Below are 19,218 nucleotides of genomic sequence, written 5' to 3'. Positions count from 1 at the left end.
ATGGACCGCTCTAATTCAACGTAGAGCGTAATTGGCGCATTTTTCGTAGAGCGTATTCGCCAATTTAATTCTGCGTAATGCGTTGTAGCCACTTGGAATTTATCGTAAAGCGTATTCGAAAGGTTTCCGAATTCAGCGTAGAGCATTGTCTTCTGGAGCTTCCATGTGAAGATACATTGTATGTACATGTGGTCATTTACTTGCTAGGCATTCGTAGGGAATTTATGAGAGAAGTCTCTAACTTCTTTGTGTTGAATCACCTGTACACACTTACAACCTGTACCCCAGTTTCTCTGATGACAAGTGCATTCATTCTATACTCCAGGGGGCTGCTTTGTAGCAGGTTTTACTGTAAATACATTTAATTTTGCTGTGATAATATTTCGAAATAGGATGGAAAAGAGGTCAGTTTTTGCAGTGTATGAAAATCGCAGCTGCAATTCTGTACAATATAAAATGTTTTCTTTGAGCAGGTTTTACAATAACTGCATGTAATTTTGTCGTGATAATATTTCAAAATAGGATGGAAAAGATTTCCGTTTTTTTGCAGTGTATGAAATCGCAGCTGAAATTCTGTAGCACAGTAGTAATACAATTTGCAATGTCATGAATTTGTGGAGTTCATAGGGAAAACCAAAAATTTCTGCATTTACAGTAATTCTTCTTCCAGCTACCATCCTAGCATCCCAACTGACCTTGCTTGAATTGTCTAGCTGTATCTGATAGTAAAAACCCACTAAGACAAAAATATACAGTCTTCTGCAAGATAGAGCATTTAATCACAGACTCCAACCTACTTACAGGCAAGATTAAGCGTTGTAAAAGAAGTCCCTTGTAGCTGCTGTTTACAGAAACAACAGCGTGACTGACAAGCACACAGGCCACACTGCAGCACAACAAATAAAGCATGGACTGCCACATGTAGGGAAAAGTACTTATATCACCAGATGTTTAGAACATGTTGTATTCAGAAGTTGACCCCAAGGTTGTTTGGCTGTTCCAATTCTTTACGCATCATAATTTTGCATGTCCAAAAGGCCAAGGCTATCAATTTTAATATTTTCCATACTGGAATATACCAAGTTTTGTGCCTTCAAGGATGTCAGAAGAATTTTTGTGACGCAGGCATCAAAATTCTTGAAATGTTACTTGGAAGCTGGTGAAAGACTCGGAGCAGAATTGTTTACGTCATACATGAATGTTCATTCCAGAATATCTGCATGACATTTAATGAAATACTAGTAACCTCCATGACAATAATCCTCTGGCCTGACTCTGAAATCTTGTACTATGATCACATTGAATATACATTTGTATTTTAATTTTAAACCTTTCCATCTGTAAGTGAAAGGCTTGCGTGCAAATGAAGCCCAGAGTGGCTACTTCCAAAAGGACTAAATGATGCATAAAGTTTAATTTCCTTGGTCACAGATGTTACAAGCTGGTACAATAATTATTGTACATTTGCCAACACAATCACAGACAGCAGTATATGGAGAATAACAAAGTCTACAAGACTTGTAGGAGGGTCTGAATGGGGGGGTAGTGATTAAGAATTACGCAAAATTTTCGCCAGCGGAATCGCGATTAGTGATTACGAATTACATTTAAGTCTCAGACCTGATTACGGCTTTACGATTTCTGGCTAATGTACTATTACGAATTACGTTGATTTTTTGGGAGGCTGCCTACGGATTACAAAGACTAAAACTAAAAAAGGCCTGATTACGCCTTATGAAAAAGGGCATGCAGGCCCTCTTGTAGTACACAACATCTTCTACAAGCTGCAAGTTTAGCTTAATACTAAACTGTGGACACAAAAAGTCAATTAAGTTAAGTAATAACCAAAAGTTTCCATTCTCTTAGCCAGTCAAATTAAAATATTCTTTGAATCATTCTTTTCATTCTTTTCTGCCGTATGCAAAATTCCATACGGGGAAAGTTTTCCATGCAAAAACTCCATGTTTGAATGGTACATGTATACATGACAATAATCAATATTGAATGTGATCTTTCGAATTAGCAGTATGTGTAACAAATTTGCATACATTAACATGAACAGAAAACTGTGACCTAACACTCCTGTGCCAACCCAAACATCCCTGTGTGCTCGAAGTTCAAAGAGTTCTTTGGAGGAAGTCCCTCCCCAATCATTTATCTTAAGGTCCTTTATTTGACAAGAAACAATACAGTCATGTGCCCCAATGCCATTTTTTTTATAAAAATGACTCAATTTTAAACACAGGTGCAAGGATCCATAAGGCACAGAAGATGCAGTCCTTTTGATTAAAACTTGTCTCATTTTGTTACCTCCATGAAAAATGGAGGTATTGTTTTTGGTGAGGTCTGTGTGTGTGTCTGTCTGTGTTTCCACACAATTGTAGTCAGTATACATGTAACTTCAAAACACCTTTATGGATATTTGGCATGTTGGTAGGTTGCAGGAAGACAAAGGTCAAGGTCAAATATGGGCTTACATTTTTTGTAGACTGAAATAGGGAACACAACATTTCTTTTCCTAGTCCTAATAAAAGTTCACACTTACCCATATCCTGGTCATCAGTAGAGTCCAGGTCGTGACAGGTTTGGGAACACTCCCCCCAGTCGCCCCACTTGGACACCTGGCAGTCACATGGGAGAACACAGGCCTCCGAACTAGCTGGTCGGGACGCACCTACAAACAACAACACACAAAGAGGAAGACTGAGCGATTCAGTCAAAAATTCTAGTATATATTAGGGGTACTAGTGTAACAAAAATGAAAAGAAACCTACAGTGGGGGTCGCTGGAAGACAGACGTAGAATGTCCAGACTGTGCATGATGTACAAAATGACTAATAAACTGGTGGATGTACCAACCACTAAGTATCTGATACCAGCCCAGAAAAGAACAAGAAACAGTCATGCCTTCAAATATCAGAGTTATCAATCAAGAATTGAGGTATTCAAAAACTCGTATTTCCCCAGAACTATCGTAGACTGGAACTCGTTGCCACCAAGCACAGTTGGGGCATCATCACTAGAAAGCTTTAAACAACTCCTGCAATCAAATGTGCAAAGATTCAGTGTAACAAGTCGTTCGGTGTGATATAGCTAGCTGCCGCCGCGCCGCGTGCCTGCGAAGCTGGTGTGTTACGCCGAAGGGCGATTATACCGGCTATACCGATACAGATATTTAGGGCTCAAATTACTGGGTGCATATGAACCTTTATGCACCCAAAATTGAAGATGTGCCCCTAATTTTTACTGTGGGTGCACCAATGCACCTATATACACCTGTATTTGTATAGCGGATACTATAGGGTCATGCACACTATTATACAGCATATTCTTGACATAATATATTTATTATTATACAACATATTCTTAATTTTCTTTGTCATGTCCAGTGTGTAGTCTGTGACAATAGACAGGTTAGAAAGAAAAACCCATCATCTATAATTGGTCTTTTACTGTTTGTTTTCCTAGAACACTGTCCTTAACAACACAAACACAGGACAACTGCATCCTTATCATAATCTTATCTCTGGGAAGTAGACTTATTAGCCAGCAGACAACGTGGATTACCCAGACTTCTGCAGGAAATGATAAGAAAAGTTACCAATTACCTCACGATAGAGCTAACAGCCTTTGTGAACAAAGTAACTTCCAACATTATGAACTGTGACATCCTATCTTGTAGTCTTTTTAGATTGATTGACTGACAGAGAGATACTAGTAGATGGATTTCTATGACATTTTGTTTGTAGGTGCATGTACGTTTCGGCATAAAGTGAATGCTTTTAGGCCCCTACCACCTTCCTATTGAACTGCAGCCTTTGTTCTCACTGTAGATTATATGCCATGCACAGGAAGTAAGGTGGCATTGATAGAGGCTTCCACTCTTACTGATCTTAGCATACTTTCTCTTTTTCATAAGAAGACTAGTGGTAACATGTAGTGCTATAACTGCTGTTTTTCTAAAAAAAAAAAGGATGATTTTTGCCAAATTTCTTGTACTCTTTCCCTTCTCCTCCTAGTGTGGTATGGAAAAGTAACCAGTTAAAAAGTAAGACTTCTCTAACATGGCACCTTGAAAACTAAGTGACCCTTTGGATTGAAAGTGACTTACTATTAGTTACAGCTGCTAACTCATGACTCAGTGAACCACAAGCATTTTTGCACAGTGACTCTCCCAGACAGGACCATGTTACATGTCTGCAGTCGCCTTTCTTGTCTTAGATCTTTTTTTTACATCCCTCTGGAGATTTCATCAAGACATCAACACTTTTTTCGTGGCAATCAAAAACACATGGGAATGTGTGAATTATTTTCCATCATCATCATCATTATATTTTTTATTCTTATTCTTATTAGGGTGTTTGGACCTGCAAAGGTTCTATTTTCCGAAATTGACAGAAAATTGCCACCAGTGAAAACAAGTTTAGTCTTGTAATTTCTTGGAACATATAACGTTCTATGCGCCACCGAGAAAGGTCAGAGGTCACGCAACATGACCCCTAACACCAGTTTGAAGTGAACTTGCATTACCCATGATCCTAATGGTGTCTGACAGATAACATGGTACCAATTAAAAGTTGTGACTAAGCATATCAGAATGAACGATTGAATTCCTTCAGTATGCTGATGGAAAACATTTTGCAAAGAGGTTTGCAAGAAATATCTACAAAGCAGATTGCAACTGTCAATTATCAAAACAGGACATAATTTTAATTTTTGCAATGAATTTTCATGTAGGTCTTATATCTTACTTTTTTATCATTGATAACAACTTTCAATTGGCTATATTAGTGTGATTTGCACTGACTCAACTTATACCTTTTTACAAAATGCAAGTTTTTGGTTTTTTGGTTCAACTAATCTTTTCCCATCTCTTCTGATACTTTTTTTATGGTAAACAAGAAAAAAATGACAAACACAAAAGGTCCACTGCAATGATGCTGGGACCCCCCCATGAGGTCAAATTTTGAACTTGACCTTGGTCTTCCCAAGGATAACCTGCCTGCCAAAAATCATGAACATCAATCCATGCCTTTAAGAGTTATGTTACATAAATCCCACGCTAAAGCAAACCGATTTCATAGCCTTCTGAAGAAGGCAACTATGTTGCATAACATTTATACTGATAGAACGTGCTGGTACAGTATAATGACTAACCTTTTCGCCCTTCCATACAGAACGGGTCGCTGATGGCATTTCCCTCGTAGTCGATACACGCGACCTCCCGTGTTCTCAGTCCGCTGTCACAGCCACCATCAGAGCTCTGCTGCAGTCTGGCTGACAATGGGATCTACAACATGGTAAGAACAGTATTTTATCATCACCGGGTTCTCAAGGATTTGACATATCAAGTTTCAAAAGTTTCATTTCAAACTTTTGTTCAGTTGGCTGCATTGTCACATGATAATCAACATCAAGTCACTTGACAAGATAACTCCAAGACAAGATCTGACTTTACCGGGTTGATGAAGAGACAGAGTGTGTCTCGAAAGCTCCCTAAAGTCGCTAATTTTTGTCATGTGCATCAGTTTTAAAAAAATCTATTCACATAAATATTTATATTCATTTTTTGCAAGGACATGAATCTTCGAAGACAATGATCTTTATCCTTGGGTCATAAATTTTCTTTTTCAAAACTTTGTTGGTCGGTAACATATACATTGTAAAGACCAATGTGTTATGGTTGTTACATGTATCAAGGAGGTTAAATGGTTTACATACATAGAAATGGAGTAAAATCACAATATGAAAATCAGAAATTTAAGTGGCATCAAGGATAATGTGCTTTGTGGCATTGATAAATAGATAAATAGCATTGCCACTAGGACCGAAAAATATGTTAATTGTTTATATATATATATATATATATTATACAATATAACATTATACAGAAATTCCTAGTCTCTCCAAGGAGGTTTTAACTTCCTTGGTCTCTCCTATAATTGCAAGACCAACAACAAAACAAGTCAGCAGAAAACAGTTTATCTAGTGTCAGAGAAGAACAATGAAGAATCGTTGCTGACTCAGGTCTGAGCTAAGTCAGGCTATCCTGTTTACAAACACAGCTGAGGTCAGCTGACTTACGACCTTGTCTACAAGGTCAAATGTAAGATAAAGCCTGATAATGATGAAGACTAATTACTGGTGAATATTACTTGTTGGCATTTTATTTGCTGACTTCAGCACTTACAACTCTGTCCCAATCCAGGGCTCGAAATTAAGGGTGTCCCGATGGCCAAAATTTAGGCCGGGACAACTAGAAAGTAACTTTGGGACATTTTTGGGACAATAGAATAATAATCAACATCAGAATGTCAGCCCTTCTTTTGTCAGTCAGGCATGTATTCCAGGTTTTGGCTCCGGAAAAGCCCCACAAATTTCTTGTGTTCTTTCCAATTTTAGCCTGCCTGGGAGTCAGAATGTAAGCAAAAGAAAGTTGACTTCGAGTTGAAGTCATACAATACTTCTTGAAAAACAGGTTGGGACAGTTCATCCTCACTTTGAGACAACTGAAACTTATTTTTGGGACAGTGCTGGGACAATATAAAAATAGGAAGAAAAGTTAATTTCGAGGCCTGCAATCTTTGATTACCCCTCTTGGCATACCGCAACACTTGTGTTAGGAAAATAGACGTCTAATTTTAGATTATGACATCTGCTTCCAGCTGTGAGTTAGTAGTAGAATTATACCTCAAAATTCTTTAGGTATGTCTGGAAACTTTCTCAACATCACAATAACATTCACCGATAATGTTATAAATATTTTCTGATAGATATCAATTCTATGCCCTTTTTACAATGCAATTTTACTTCTTATCCTTGTTCTGAGGAAACTTAACAAAGATATCCAAGGTTTTCTTCAGTTAGAATTATTTATAAAGTAGAATCAACACTCATATACAGACTCCTGACCTGACAAGAAAAAGGTACCAAAGAGTTTCTTCAAAAAGCATTTTTTTCCCTTTTCTTTGGCAAATATATGAAATCCAATTTATTATAACTTAAGACAAAGTACATATTTTCTCTGAAAAACACAATTCAGTGCATCTCCCAATGCTGAAAGGAGAGCCCAGCAACATTCTGTGTGTCTCGACTAAAGTCAACACTGCCACGAAAAGTTGCGCCTGGCCACCATTGATAAACAACACCCTCTTATACAAGCTACTCTTAACATGACCTTGTGACTTCTCGGGGTTTAAACAGCACACTAAAAGTTGACCCAAGGCTTAAAGACTAAGAAGGAATGTGCCACAACATCCTTGGCGGATCTAAGTACTTAGTGGGCATCTTCAAGACACTCCAAGACATCTGAACTTACTTTTGCTTTCGTACTTCTTTGTGAACAGTGCTACTCTTATCAAACTTAACCGTACTAGCGTTGGACTTATTTTACTACTGTGTATCACTGTTTAGGCCACACCAAGTAAATTTTATGGATGACGTCCGCGCGCGCATTGATTTTGGCCTGTTCCTAAAAAGAAAAACAAGAAATTCCGCTTCCTGTAACTATGACCAAAGAGTCATGACAGTGCCGCAAATCATCAGATTGACGTGAAACCCGGAACGCGAAAACAGGACAGGACGACAACTGCTGTTCCACCTGATTTATTGCTGTTTTGATGATGAATAAAAGACTTCTTGCTTGTTACACTGTGTCACCTCATTCAATTTGTGTCCTAACATTTGTCGTCTCTTAGTATATTTCTAATCTAAGCATCTTGTTTTTTAGGGCCCTTCTTGTTTTTTTTCGCCCTCTCGCATTAGATTTAGGGTCTCCAAAGGACGTCATCCATAAAATTTACTTGGTGTGGCCTTAAATAATTCCCTAGGAATATTGACCTACCCCNCACTCACAATTTTGTCATGGTTGGTCCCTAAAACATAACATTGAAACAGAGCCTTGCAGGGAGGAAACTTGACATTCTGGGAGGCCCAGGAGACTAGCAGGGGATTTCTGGTTTTTGTTAATGTCCGTCTGTTAGTACCATGTTGCTTAGGGACATGGAAAACAAGGTTCCAGATCTGGGTATGCCCTAGATCGCTGTAAACAAAATATGAAGGAAAGTATACTGTAAATTCAGTTATTTTGTGATGGGAGAAAAAAGGAGATTCTCGGTAGTACATTAGTGTAGTACATAGTGCAATACAGTTGTACATTGAAAACACATATATTTGAGGTGTAATGAATTTGTGGTGGAGACATTCTGCAGTTTTGATTAAAACCACTGCAAAGTTTTGAAGATTCACAGTACGGTAACTTGTTTGGCATCAATGCCTATTATATGATCATCAACACCGACTCAGTCACAAGCTTCTGTCTCCAAGCAGAAGTAGGGATCTGTTTAATGTTAGGTGTATTTTAGAAGCATCTACCAGGCTTCGGGAAGTGACTGAAAGAGTAGAAATTGGCCAAATATAGATAGATAACATACCGGGGGAGTTGGTCCACCAGAGAGCACATATTGCCCCACTGCTCTATCAGATCAACTCCTTCAGCATGCTATCTCTCTATTTGGCCAATTTTTACTCTTTCTAGCCACTTCCTGAAGCCTGGTAGAGGCTAGTGTTTTAGCAGCTTTTTTTTCTTTCTACATGTACATATACTAACTAGAAAGACGTACAAATGTCACAAAGACATGCCTAAATCTCTGAACCAAACCCTACATCTGCTTGGGAATAAAAAGGTCTCATTTAGGGCTGCGTACCTTTTCGTAACATCAGGTACAGGTACAGGTACAGAGGTTTAGGTACAGGTCCGGACCTGTACCTGTACCTGAAAATTCACGCGCGTCACATGTTCTACTGAAATTCTTCAATAATGACAGAAACATGAATGAAGTGTTGACAATTTGTCCTGTATCTTTCAAAGAACATCAAATATAACCATGGATTATACAACTAGGTTTCCTATCTCACTTCTCACTAGTTCTCAGAGACGGAAACTAAGGTAAATCTCTGTATTTTAACGCTGGATGTTCATTTTCCTGGCAGGCCTCCTTGTGTGTAGTGATCAAGTATGAATTTTTGTTCCGGTCCAAAAAACGGTCCACCGACGTTTCGTTTTTTTCGGACCGGACCGATACTATTTTTCCGGTTTGTACCGGTCCCAGCCCTAGTCTCATCAGACAGATGACATCTGTAGAAGGAAGGCCAAGTTCAGGCTCTAACCCCTGCCATGGCTGACATGACAGGTCAGGGGTCACCGCACTTGCTAACAGGGAAGTTGTCCAAATGTTGCCACTATTAGTAAGTACCCAGGCAGAGGGCCAGAGAAGAGATGTTAAATCATGTTCATTGTCATTTCAGTTGGCCTGTGGCCTGGAACATGTGGGGGCTTCAGCCTTCAGGCATTAGCCTCAAGTGTCAAACCTCTGCAGAAGAACCCTACACACTTCTTGGGAAGAGTACAGGTTGAAACAAACAGGAGCAAGTAGAAACAGGAAAACCCCTGACTCCTGGAACACTGGGAATCGGAACTGTGCTGAACCTGGGCAGCCAGCTAACGACACCAGTGCGCTAACCACTATGCCAAAAGGTCCGGACACATTAGAATGGATCAGTTAGGCCACACCGATTTAATTTTATGGATGACATCCTCTGAAGACCCCCAAATTAGTGCGCGCGGGCGAATAAAAAAAAATTCCGGCCAAAAATAAAAATGCTAGTAAACCACAGGAATACAAAGCTGGTATTGTGAATTCGCGAAGGGATTAGCGACGTATATGACAATCCAGCACTAACTGGCTTTTTGCGGCATTTATGAATCGGTACTGTACTTATGTACTGAGTTCTTGAGTCGTGGAGCTTCGAATTCGATAGCCTTGGTGCTCGGCTCCGTTTTGTCGCTGACTACCATTGACTACCCAGGCCTAGAGCCAGGCCAGAGCCTCGGTGGAGGTGATCTTTTTTTTTTTTTTAAGGGCGACAGGCGAAAATCAATGCGCGCGCGGATGTCATCCATAAAATTAAATCAGTGTGGCCTTAGCGGGCACTTGGACCCCACTGTTACAAGGTGATGGGGAAAATGTTTAGACGGAAGGATAGGTTCAAGAACCAAATACATTGTACTGTACTTGTAAAAAGTTATGTCCTACATTTTTCCATACTATGCTGCCTAGCCATTAACCAGTGAAACCCTCACCCAAAGTATTCTAAATTCTTTCTTATCAATCAATCAATCAATCAATAACCAATATCCTTTCTGGTATCCTGGTGGCTCCTCTGATCACTTTTCCGAAGAGCTACAACCTTTTAACAAGCTCCTATATAACCTGGTAAGAGATTTCCAGACCTGTTAACAACTAATAGAAAGGAAAAGTTAAATGGTTTACCAGACTGGTCACCTACGCCACTGGGTATGACATTTACCTTGTCAATTCTAACTTTCACTTTTCAAACCTCAACTTGGTAACTATGACAACCGTTCTGAATGACGTAGCATCTCACCTGGCGACAGCTGGTCCAGGGTCCGACCTTCCAGGTGTAGCTGCGGACCGTTATCTCCACCGTGCAGACGGGCAGGTCCGGGCAGTCCTCCACCTCGGAGAACGGGCCGCACGGGCGAGCGCCCTCCCCGCGTGCCGGGACCAGCACGCGCCGGGTACGGTACCGGGTCGCCTCGGGGGCGCACGTAGCCGAACAGTCGGACCACGGGGACCAGACGGAGTGGACGCAGTCCTGGGTACAGTTGTAACACGGCTCGCTTAGGATGGGGAGCTCCGAGTCTTGTTCGCGGCAGTAGTACGGTGGGACCATACGGTTATCCACCGCGCGGAGGCAAACCGCCCGGCGGGCCCGGCTGCACTCACCCCCGCCGCGCTCGCACTCCCCCCACGGTGATGGCGTCCACTCGTACGGGCCCGCTTCTAGTCCGTCACTCCCCGAATTCAAAAGCACCACGGCACAAACTACAACCCAGGGAAGGGCAGAGAAAGTCCTCGGTTTCCCCTGTGGGCATGACATGGCTGAACGTAAACAATAGAAGGAAACGATGACCCACAAGCAATTGTCAAACGTTTTCTCACAATAGAACGATTAACGCACAACAATGAGAACGATTAGCGATTTGAGACGGTCTTGGCACCCGTTCAGGCGATTCCGGAGTTGTCTGGAACTCGTGCTGTCTTCTTCTTTCCCTGAGAACTTGCTGTCTTGTGACCTCGCTGGCTTCTTTCGTGATCTCCGACTCACATTTCTGCGGACTTTGTGATTCATACCCCGAGAACGCAAGGAGCTGTACCGCTATCTACGGGACAGTACATTAACACCTATGGAGTGGGTGTACCTATTTCTCAAGATTATTAGAACATGACACAGATTGCAAAAGCGATCAAAGCTGCCTTTAGTTCCTCAGTATTTTAAGAAAAAAGAGATTTTAGTAAGTTTTCTCTATCTATTTTTGGAATTTAGTACAACGGTGGCCCCACCAGAAAGATAACACTTGGTCGGTCCCCCACCTTAAATCAGTTCGCCCACGCTCCAACTGCGGAAGTGAAATAAACAAGAGCCATAGTTTGCGGGGCGCCCGAAGGGGTTTTGTCAACACTTTTTTTACTTGTGCGCACATCATCAAAGGTTTTTTCTTTGCCAAGCGGAGCGTAAAAGAATCGAGGCTTCAGATGTCTTTTCATACACTTTTAGGTACAAATTTTAAACTTTGAATGGCTTTTAAGTCTTCCTGTTGGTTGTGACAAGGAGGATTTTTCTTAAAACCTCCTTGATTGTAGCCAAAGTATTTTTTCAAGTAAGCATTTTTTTTACAAAATCAGTATCAAGATAAGCTCCACCCAGACCCTCCCGTCCGGGCGTGGTCAGTGTGTGGGCCTGCCCTGTGGGTTCTCTAACGAAAGACACAAACCAGCTGTTCATACAGTCACCGAGTCTGGTTTCATTACTTATTAAACACAGGTAAACACCCTCGCAGAACGGGCACTTCGCTTCGGACGAAGGGAAACAGCCAAGATAACGATTTATACAAGTTTTATCAATATATATTGATGAAATAATTGTTTTCAATGGGTAACGCTGATTTTTAGGAAGACCAGAGTGACTGGTCGAAAGCTCTATTCGTAGGTGAGAGAATTATTTGTGTTAGATCAAAAGTTTAACTTTAAACGGGTGAAGAAGTTGTTTCATCAATAGGACTCGATTCGGGGAACCGTTAGATAACGATTTACACGAGTTCTATCAATATATATTGATTACAAATAATTGTTTTCAATAGGTAAAAAAAGTTGTTTCATCAATAACAGCTTTTTAGACGGCCAATTCGAAGATTTCGATTCGGGGAACCGTCAAGAACAAAACGATTTACATAAGTTCTATCAATATATATTGATTAAATCATTGTTTTCAATGGGCGAAAAATTGTTTACAAACACCACAGATATAGATATCATAGAGACCAAAAAAAAACGACACAGAGAGAATGAACTGAGACTCGCCACTGCTGCGTCTCTTTTATTCATCTTGGGTGCACAAAATTGTTGCAATGTATTTACAAGGAGAACTTCCTCCTTACAAAATCTTCATATATATTTGTACATGCAGGTATAACGGGGGTGAATCTCATGCAAGGTTATGACACCAAACTGACTGACAATATTTGCGATGAAGGCTCTTCGCTATTCTTAATTACAACTATTTTAGGGACACAACCTCTTGGTCTATAAACTAATAATAAGGAGCTTAAATGACGTCCTTGGTCTGAGCTCTTGGTCTATCTATGAAGACTGTTCTTTATCAATTGTATTGTACAGGGTCTGCCTCAGGTTCGTGGATCGGCTGTGCCCATACAGCCCTTTAAATCTTTGGAATCTTTTCATCAGGCTCCCTGTCATCGAACATCGAACCTGGGTCACCCCCAAAAGACCCTCGGTCTCCTCCAAAATCACCCCCAAAAGACCCTCGGTCTCCTCCAAAATCACCCCCAAAAGACCCACCGTCTCCTCCAAAATCACCCCCAAAAGACCCTCCTTGGTCCCCTCCAAAGTTGCCCCCTTCTAAATTCCCGCCAATAGACCCTCGGTCTCCACCAAAATTCCCACTAACAGACCCTCGGTCTCCTTCAAAATTCCCAGTAATAGACCCTCGGTCCCCTCCAAAATTCCCACCAATAGACCCTCGGTCCCCTCCGAAATTCCCACTTACAGACCCTCGGTCTCCTCCAAAATTCCCACCAATAGACCCTCGGTCCCCTCCGAAATTCCCGCCAATAGACCCTCTGTCTCCTCCGAAATTCCCGCCAATAGACACTCGGTCTCCTCCGAAATTCCCGCCAATATACCCTCGGTCCCCTCCAAAATTCCCGCCAATAGACCCTCGGTCCCTTCCGAAATTCCCGCTAATAGACCCTCGGTCCCCTCCGAAATTCCCACCAATAGACCCTCGGTCTCCTCCGAAATTCCCGCCAATAGACCCTCGGTCTTCTCCAAAATTCCCGCCAATAGACCCTCCTCCAAAGTTGCCCCCATACTTGTTTCCAAAGTCATCATTGAAAGACCCACGGTCTTTGCCAAAGTCCGGCATAAAGGAGTCCTCGTCAACAAAACCATCTCCAAACTGCCGGGTGGGTTTGCGGTGACAGTCGTCGCAGTCGCAGACAGCTACGCGCCGGAACCCAGCTTGTAGGCCCTCCTGGAGTTCAACGTCATTACCATTCACTGCGGATGGAAAATATTAAGTGGTAGAGCGGTAAATGTGGCGACTGATATATAACGATGTGAAACAAGTGGCAGAAGAGGGGATAAGAAAAGAAATATTGACATAGAACGTCAAGTTTGGAAGGAATTCGGAAAAAGGAAAAGAACGAAAATAACAGTAATCGGACAATCGGTAGAAAGGCGCAAATTCTGTATCGGTAATAACGAAATAATTCCCAAGACAGAAGAGAGGTTACCTCGCCATTCCACGTTCTGTATGGCCACTACATCAGAGGATTCTGGGTAGTGTTCCTTCACTTCTGCGCCCAGCTTGTTTCTATCACCATGGAAACGGCGGAAGTAGGTCCCATTTCCCTGTTCATGCAGGTGTGGAGATAGTTATCAAAACAAATCTGTACATAAACTAGAGGCAAGAAAGCATTATAAAGAATGGCAAATTCTGAAAGTGTTCCCATGGTGGCTCAGATGCAGAATGCAGTCAGGTCGATAGATGGCGTTTTTGACTGGTTGCATTTCGGCTACGAAGGTCGAAGATCTAGAATCAGCGATAGGAAACGAAACGAAACAAACACCCGTTTTTTTGTCAGCGACATCACTTTTTTGCCTCACTGAGATATCAGTATACTAAGGGATAGTGTTGATTCAACATAACAATCGAACGTCTCCACCAAAGTTGCCCCCAAAAGACCCTCCTTGGTCACCTCCAAAGTTGCCCCCAAAAGACCCTCCTTCGTCTCCACCAAAGTTGCCCCCAAAAGACCCTCCATGGTCACCTCCAAAGTTGCCCCCAAAAGACCCTCCTTGGTCACCTCCAAAGTTTCCCCCAAAAGACCCTCCCGTGGTCTCCTCGAAAATCACCCCCTTGGTCTCCACCAAAGTTGCCCCCAAAAGACCCTCCCTGGTCACCTCCAAAGTTGCCCCCAAAAGACCCTCCTTGGTCTCCACCAAAGTTGCCCCCAAAAGACCCTCCCTGGTCACCTCCAAAATTTCCCCCAATGGGACGTAATGGAGTGAAGGTTAGAACCCACCAGTGGGTCGGTACTGAACAGTTTCCCTCCGCGGTTGTCCGGACGGAAAATCCACAGCAGAACGTCCCCAGCCTCCTCCTCATCCTCCTCCTCTGCTAGGTACAGTCTGCACTGGGTCAAGTCTGTGGAGATGTTAAATAATCTTTATTCTAAATCTTTAATCTAAATAATCTCTAATTAATAAATGACTAATAAACTGGTGGATGTCCCAACTGCTAAGTACCTAATACCAGCCCAGAAGAGAACAAGAAATAGCCATGCCTTCAAGTACCAGAGTTATCAACCAAGGATTGAGGTGTTCAAGAATTCATTCTTTCCTAGAACTATTGCAGAGTGGAACTCGCTGTCACCAGGTACAGTAGGGGCACTGTCATTAGATAGCTTTAAACAATGTCTAGAGCTAGAAGTTCAAGGGTTAGGTGTAACAAGTCGATCGGTGTAATATAGCCAGCTGCCGCCGCGCCGCGTGCCTGCGAAGCTGGTGTGTTACGCCGAAAGGCGGTTATACCGGCTATACAGATACAGAAGCTGGTGTGTTACGCCGAAAGGCGGTTATACCGGCTATACAGATACAGATACAGAAATAGATAATGGTAAATCGGGCGACCACAGACTGAAGACGAATCATGCTTTTTCGTTAGCTAGTAATGTCATTGCGGCCTCACTACGACTCGTGGATAGCCTAGCACACTGGGTCAACCCTACTCTTCTCGAAAAGTGTGTAGGGTTTTTTATTTACGTTGGCACCCTGAGCTCCCTCGTACATGCCAGCTTTTCGTATACATATACATATACGTTCCCATCCGAAAGGATTATGAGACTCTTTTCCAGTCGTGTCCATTTGCGCATAGATCATATTACTGAAAAAGACATTAAAACTTGTGGTTCACTGCAATATACTATTGAAACCTTATACATGTGTGTACACATGTACTGATTTTTTTTCTTTCAAGGTCACATTTCCTCACACAGGCACACATTTTAACTTAAAAAAAAATAGGAAAAACAAAGGCGCAGACAAATAAAGAAAGAAAAACAAAAGAGAACATATATAGATGAGAGATGTATTTAAACCTACTTTTCGGAACCTCCATCTCTGCCCTCTGACAGGTCATCCCGCAGCCGTTAGAGCAACATTTACTCCCCACAGCCTTACAGTCGTCATCGGTCTCACACTCCACTGCACACGTGCCAACCTTGCCGTACGGAACCGCCGGGCACTTGCCGGTTTGTTCTGCAAATACGAATTTTCTACGTGAATTTTCCTGGAACTGGCTAAAAAAACTTTCAATTAAAGGCAAATAAAAGTCTCTTGTGTCAATAGAAATTTAGATCTATCGCAGAAAATCTAATCAGAAGATCCATTGCGGTAGCGTAGGAACCCGCCCATTTTCGAACTTGACCTTCCCTTTTATTAACCCTACCCACCTACTAAATTTTTTAACGATCCATTCACAGCATCTCGAGTTGCCCTGTTCACAAACAAACCAACAAACATAAAAGCTCCACTGCAGTGACGTAAGAACCCGCCATAAGGCCCATTTTAGAACTTGACCTTCCTTTTTATTAGCCCTACCCGCCTACTAAATTCTATCACGATCCATTCAAAACATCTCGAGTTATCCTGTTACAAAACAAACCACAAAAGGTCCACTGCTGTGATGTAGAAACTTGTCATAAGGCCCACTTTCGAACTTGATCTTCCTTTAATAACTAAACGTCTTAAAGATTCCGTTCATAAATGCCACTGCGAATGACGCACCTCCCTTACACTTGACGGGCCTGCCGTCGGTCTTGTTGAAGAAGGCGACGTGGTGGCACCCTCCGCAGTAGGTGGGCACGCAGGTGATGTTGGAGTCGGGACTGTTCGGGTCCAGGTCCCCGCACATGGCGGACTCACACGCGGAGGCGTCCGGGCAGGCGTACGGCACGTACGGGACACCGGCCGGGCAGGCGTCTGGTGGGGGACAGACATGTGATATTTGTGATTCTCAACAAAATAAGTTGACCGTTGGCTAAGATGGGTGGTGTGAGTGTGATGACGATGTGTGACTCAAATAATTGGTCACCTTAGTGATTTGAATTGAAGTATACGTAATGCTAACGCTAGGGAATAACGTTGCAATAGGGTAACGCAACAGTAGATAGCTTTAAGCTCGGGCTGGCCCAGTACATGGGCCATCCCTGCCCCCAGAGGTAATCAGGACTCCAAGTGCGGCCATGTAAATAGAGTTTAAGCTACTAATTTCGGTTCTTTTTTTTTTTTTTTTTTTTTTGTCACTTTGTCGTTTTCATGTTTTCTTTTCAGCACCACCACCCCACCGGCCGCACTTAGCCGTGCACCCAGCACCCTGGTCGTGATGCCCCAGTGAGGGGTTTTGACCAGTACCACATAGAAGTAGAAGTAGGGTGAGGTAAAAACAGGAGAGCTAGACAGACCTGACGCACAGAATGGGCATATATAAAAATTGCAAATTACTTCTTGCCAACCAACCATCTGACCTTGTTGCTCCTGACAAAAATTGCATGCCGTAGACAAACATTAATAATCTAGGCGTAAAGACTTTGGGTGGGCCGCCATAAGCGCGATTTAATCAGGCTAGCAAAATTCTAGGGCCTCAAGTCGAAGGCTGAAAAAATTTTAAAACAATCACATACCACGAGTGTACTTCCTGTCGTAACCGCCAGAGTAGCCATCGCCCGTGTAGCTAGTATACGTGTAGCGTTCCCTTGCGTCGATGTAGATATCCCTACCGTAGTCGTAGAGATCTCTAGCGGTGTTGTAGAGTTCCCTGCCGTAGTTGTAACTGTCCCTACCGTCGTTGTAGCCGCCCATGTAGTTACTGTACTCTCTGTTGTACCTTTCGCCGAAGGTCTGATCCCAAGTCGTATCCTTCCCACCATCACCTTCCCAGCCAAAGTCGCTACTGTAGGAGTCGTTCTTTTCTCCACCTGGTGGCTTCCAGTCGCCTTCTTCACTCTCCTTTCGCTCCTCAAGGGTTTTAGAAACGCTCTCTTCTGACTCAGGCTTTTCTTTCAATTCCCCCTGCGCCAGGGCTCCCAAACAGAAAACTGCTAGAAGCAGGAGCAGTGTAGAGTACGCCATGCTGGTTCAGAGGACTATATGAACCGTACGAGCGGCAAAGTACCTCTGACTGACGCCCGATTCCACATCCCAGTTTTGTACTGTCCACTTTTTAATACCAAAGAAATTTCGAACAATGTGAATTAAAATAGGGATTTGATGTACTAAGCTGTATTTTTTGTTGCTATACGCTGACCAAGTAAGGTGATATCGGAATTTCTATCCCTGGTCTTATAGTGAACAGTGACGGAAGTTATACTTCTTACGTGTTTCCGTGTCTCCATGGTGACGGAGAATAACAAGTTTTGGACAGAAGAGAAACATGCGTCAATACTGTGATGCCACCATTTTTTCCTTGCATAGCGACACTGAGTGATGAAAAGCATATCTGCTCATGGGATAAGAAGCTTGTCATGTACGCACGATCCAGTAATCTTGGCATTTAGGTAGGCTTTCTAGACCGTAAACCGTACAAAAGATACCAACTGTACAAGATTCCTTCTAGAAAATGGAGGTTTCTTTCCCACTTATTTTCATCAATTGAATGAAGACCTTTATTTTACATTTTTGCCCCACTGTGCTAAGCACGGTCACATTGTACATATACATATACGAATACATCCATATAAATATAAATATACATATAACTATTACATGTACATGTATATTTAAATGTCTAATGTATTCCAGTCATTTCAACTCTCTATCAATCAGTTTCTCACATTGCTGGGGATGAGATTTCCCTTTTTGGTTGTGTTGATTTGTTGGAAACAAAGAAAATTGACGCCGATAAATGTTGGAAAGAAATTCATCCCAAGTTTCAGCACCAGGGACAGTACCTGGACACTCCCAATGTGGTTTTGTGGCGTTCAGAACCGTACTTTGTCCAGAACCATGCTCAGGTACGGTTCTGCGTATCCAGAACCGTGCCTGGGGCAAATCTACGTTCTTGGGTACACAGTGACTATCCAAAACCGTGCCTGATCCTGACCCTAACCCATTCAGGCATTCAGAACTAGATGGGCACGGTTCTGGAGACAATATGTTTCGAGTTCCACTGGTCTACATTCAGACATACCAACGAAATGCACGATTTAATGATGCCATTTATACCTTTGTCTTGACGTAAACACGTATCCATAATATATCTTGATTTCTAATGATAACAGAATGGCGTATTTTACTGTATGATCTAGGCGTACTGACTCAAATACTTGTATGTATATATGTATAGGAATGCATATGTAGAAATTTGGCCTTAGTTTTGCCAAAACTTGCTTGTATGAAGGTAAAGTATGCCAAGGTCTTTTGCTCCTCGCTCCCCGTGTGTTTCTAGGTAGGTTCCTTACGTTTGAATGTGAAGGTTGCACTGAGAGGCGAAAATATGGTAAAAAAAGTCCTTTGTATTCAAGTATGACTCACACATAGAGTTGTATAGAAAGAA

The 19,218-nt window shown here is 42.2% G+C and overlaps 2 protein-coding genes across 2 annotated transcripts in view; both read right to left on the bottom strand.

Moving 5' to 3' along the window:
* LOC109467453 (thrombospondin type-1 domain-containing protein 7A-like) overlaps positions 1–11,246 on the bottom strand; it is a 38,560-nt gene extending 27,314 nt beyond the window's left edge. Inside the window, 3 exon segments of the mRNA XM_019765442.1 lie at positions 2,546–2,674; positions 5,158–5,290; positions 10,447–11,246. Coding sequence (XP_019621001.1) covers positions 2,546–2,674; positions 5,158–5,290; positions 10,447–10,962 — 778 coding nt within the window. The 5' untranslated portion in view covers positions 10,963–11,246.
* A 1,555-nt stretch (positions 11,247–12,801) lies between these two features.
* LOC109467315 lies at positions 12,802–17,826 on the bottom strand. The gene is made up of 7 exons (XM_019765258.1): positions 17,348–17,826; positions 17,012–17,128; positions 16,452–16,646; positions 15,768–15,923; positions 14,690–14,811; positions 13,884–14,015; positions 12,802–13,635 (listed from the first exon to the last, which is right to left on the bottom strand). The coding sequence occupies exons 1-7, from the start codon at positions 17,793–17,795 to the stop codon at positions 12,802–12,804; spliced, it is 2,004 nt and encodes a 667-aa protein (XP_019620817.1). The 5' UTR covers positions 17,796–17,826.
* Between the last annotated feature and the right edge of the window lie 1,392 nt (positions 17,827–19,218).

This window comes from Branchiostoma belcheri, unplaced genomic scaffold (assembly GCF_001625305.1).
Source record: "Branchiostoma belcheri isolate BF01 breed outbred unplaced genomic scaffold, Haploidv18h27 scaffold18, whole genome shotgun sequence".
Classification (NCBI taxonomy): domain Eukaryota; kingdom Metazoa; phylum Chordata; class Leptocardii; order Amphioxiformes; family Branchiostomatidae; genus Branchiostoma; species Branchiostoma belcheri.
Note: the sequence above shows the minus strand (reverse complement) of the source record. Positions and strands in the feature narration are given on the sequence as shown.

What these genes read in the sequence shown, in the direction of transcription:
- LOC109467315 (XM_019765258.1), bottom strand. Translation starts at nt 17,795, where the DNA reads ATGGCGTACTCTACACTGCTCCTGCTTCTAGCAGTTTTCTGTTTGGGA. An exon ending in GCCCGTCAAGTGTAAGGGAG is followed by an intron (nt 15,924 to 16,451) that starts GTGCGTCATTCG and finishes TCGTATTTGCAG; the next exon opens with AACAAACCGGCAAGTGCCCG. An exon ending in TGTTCAGTACCGACCCACTG is followed by an intron (nt 14,016 to 14,689) that starts GTGGGTTCTAAC and finishes CTGCATGAACAG; the next exon opens with GGAAATGGGACCTACTTCCG.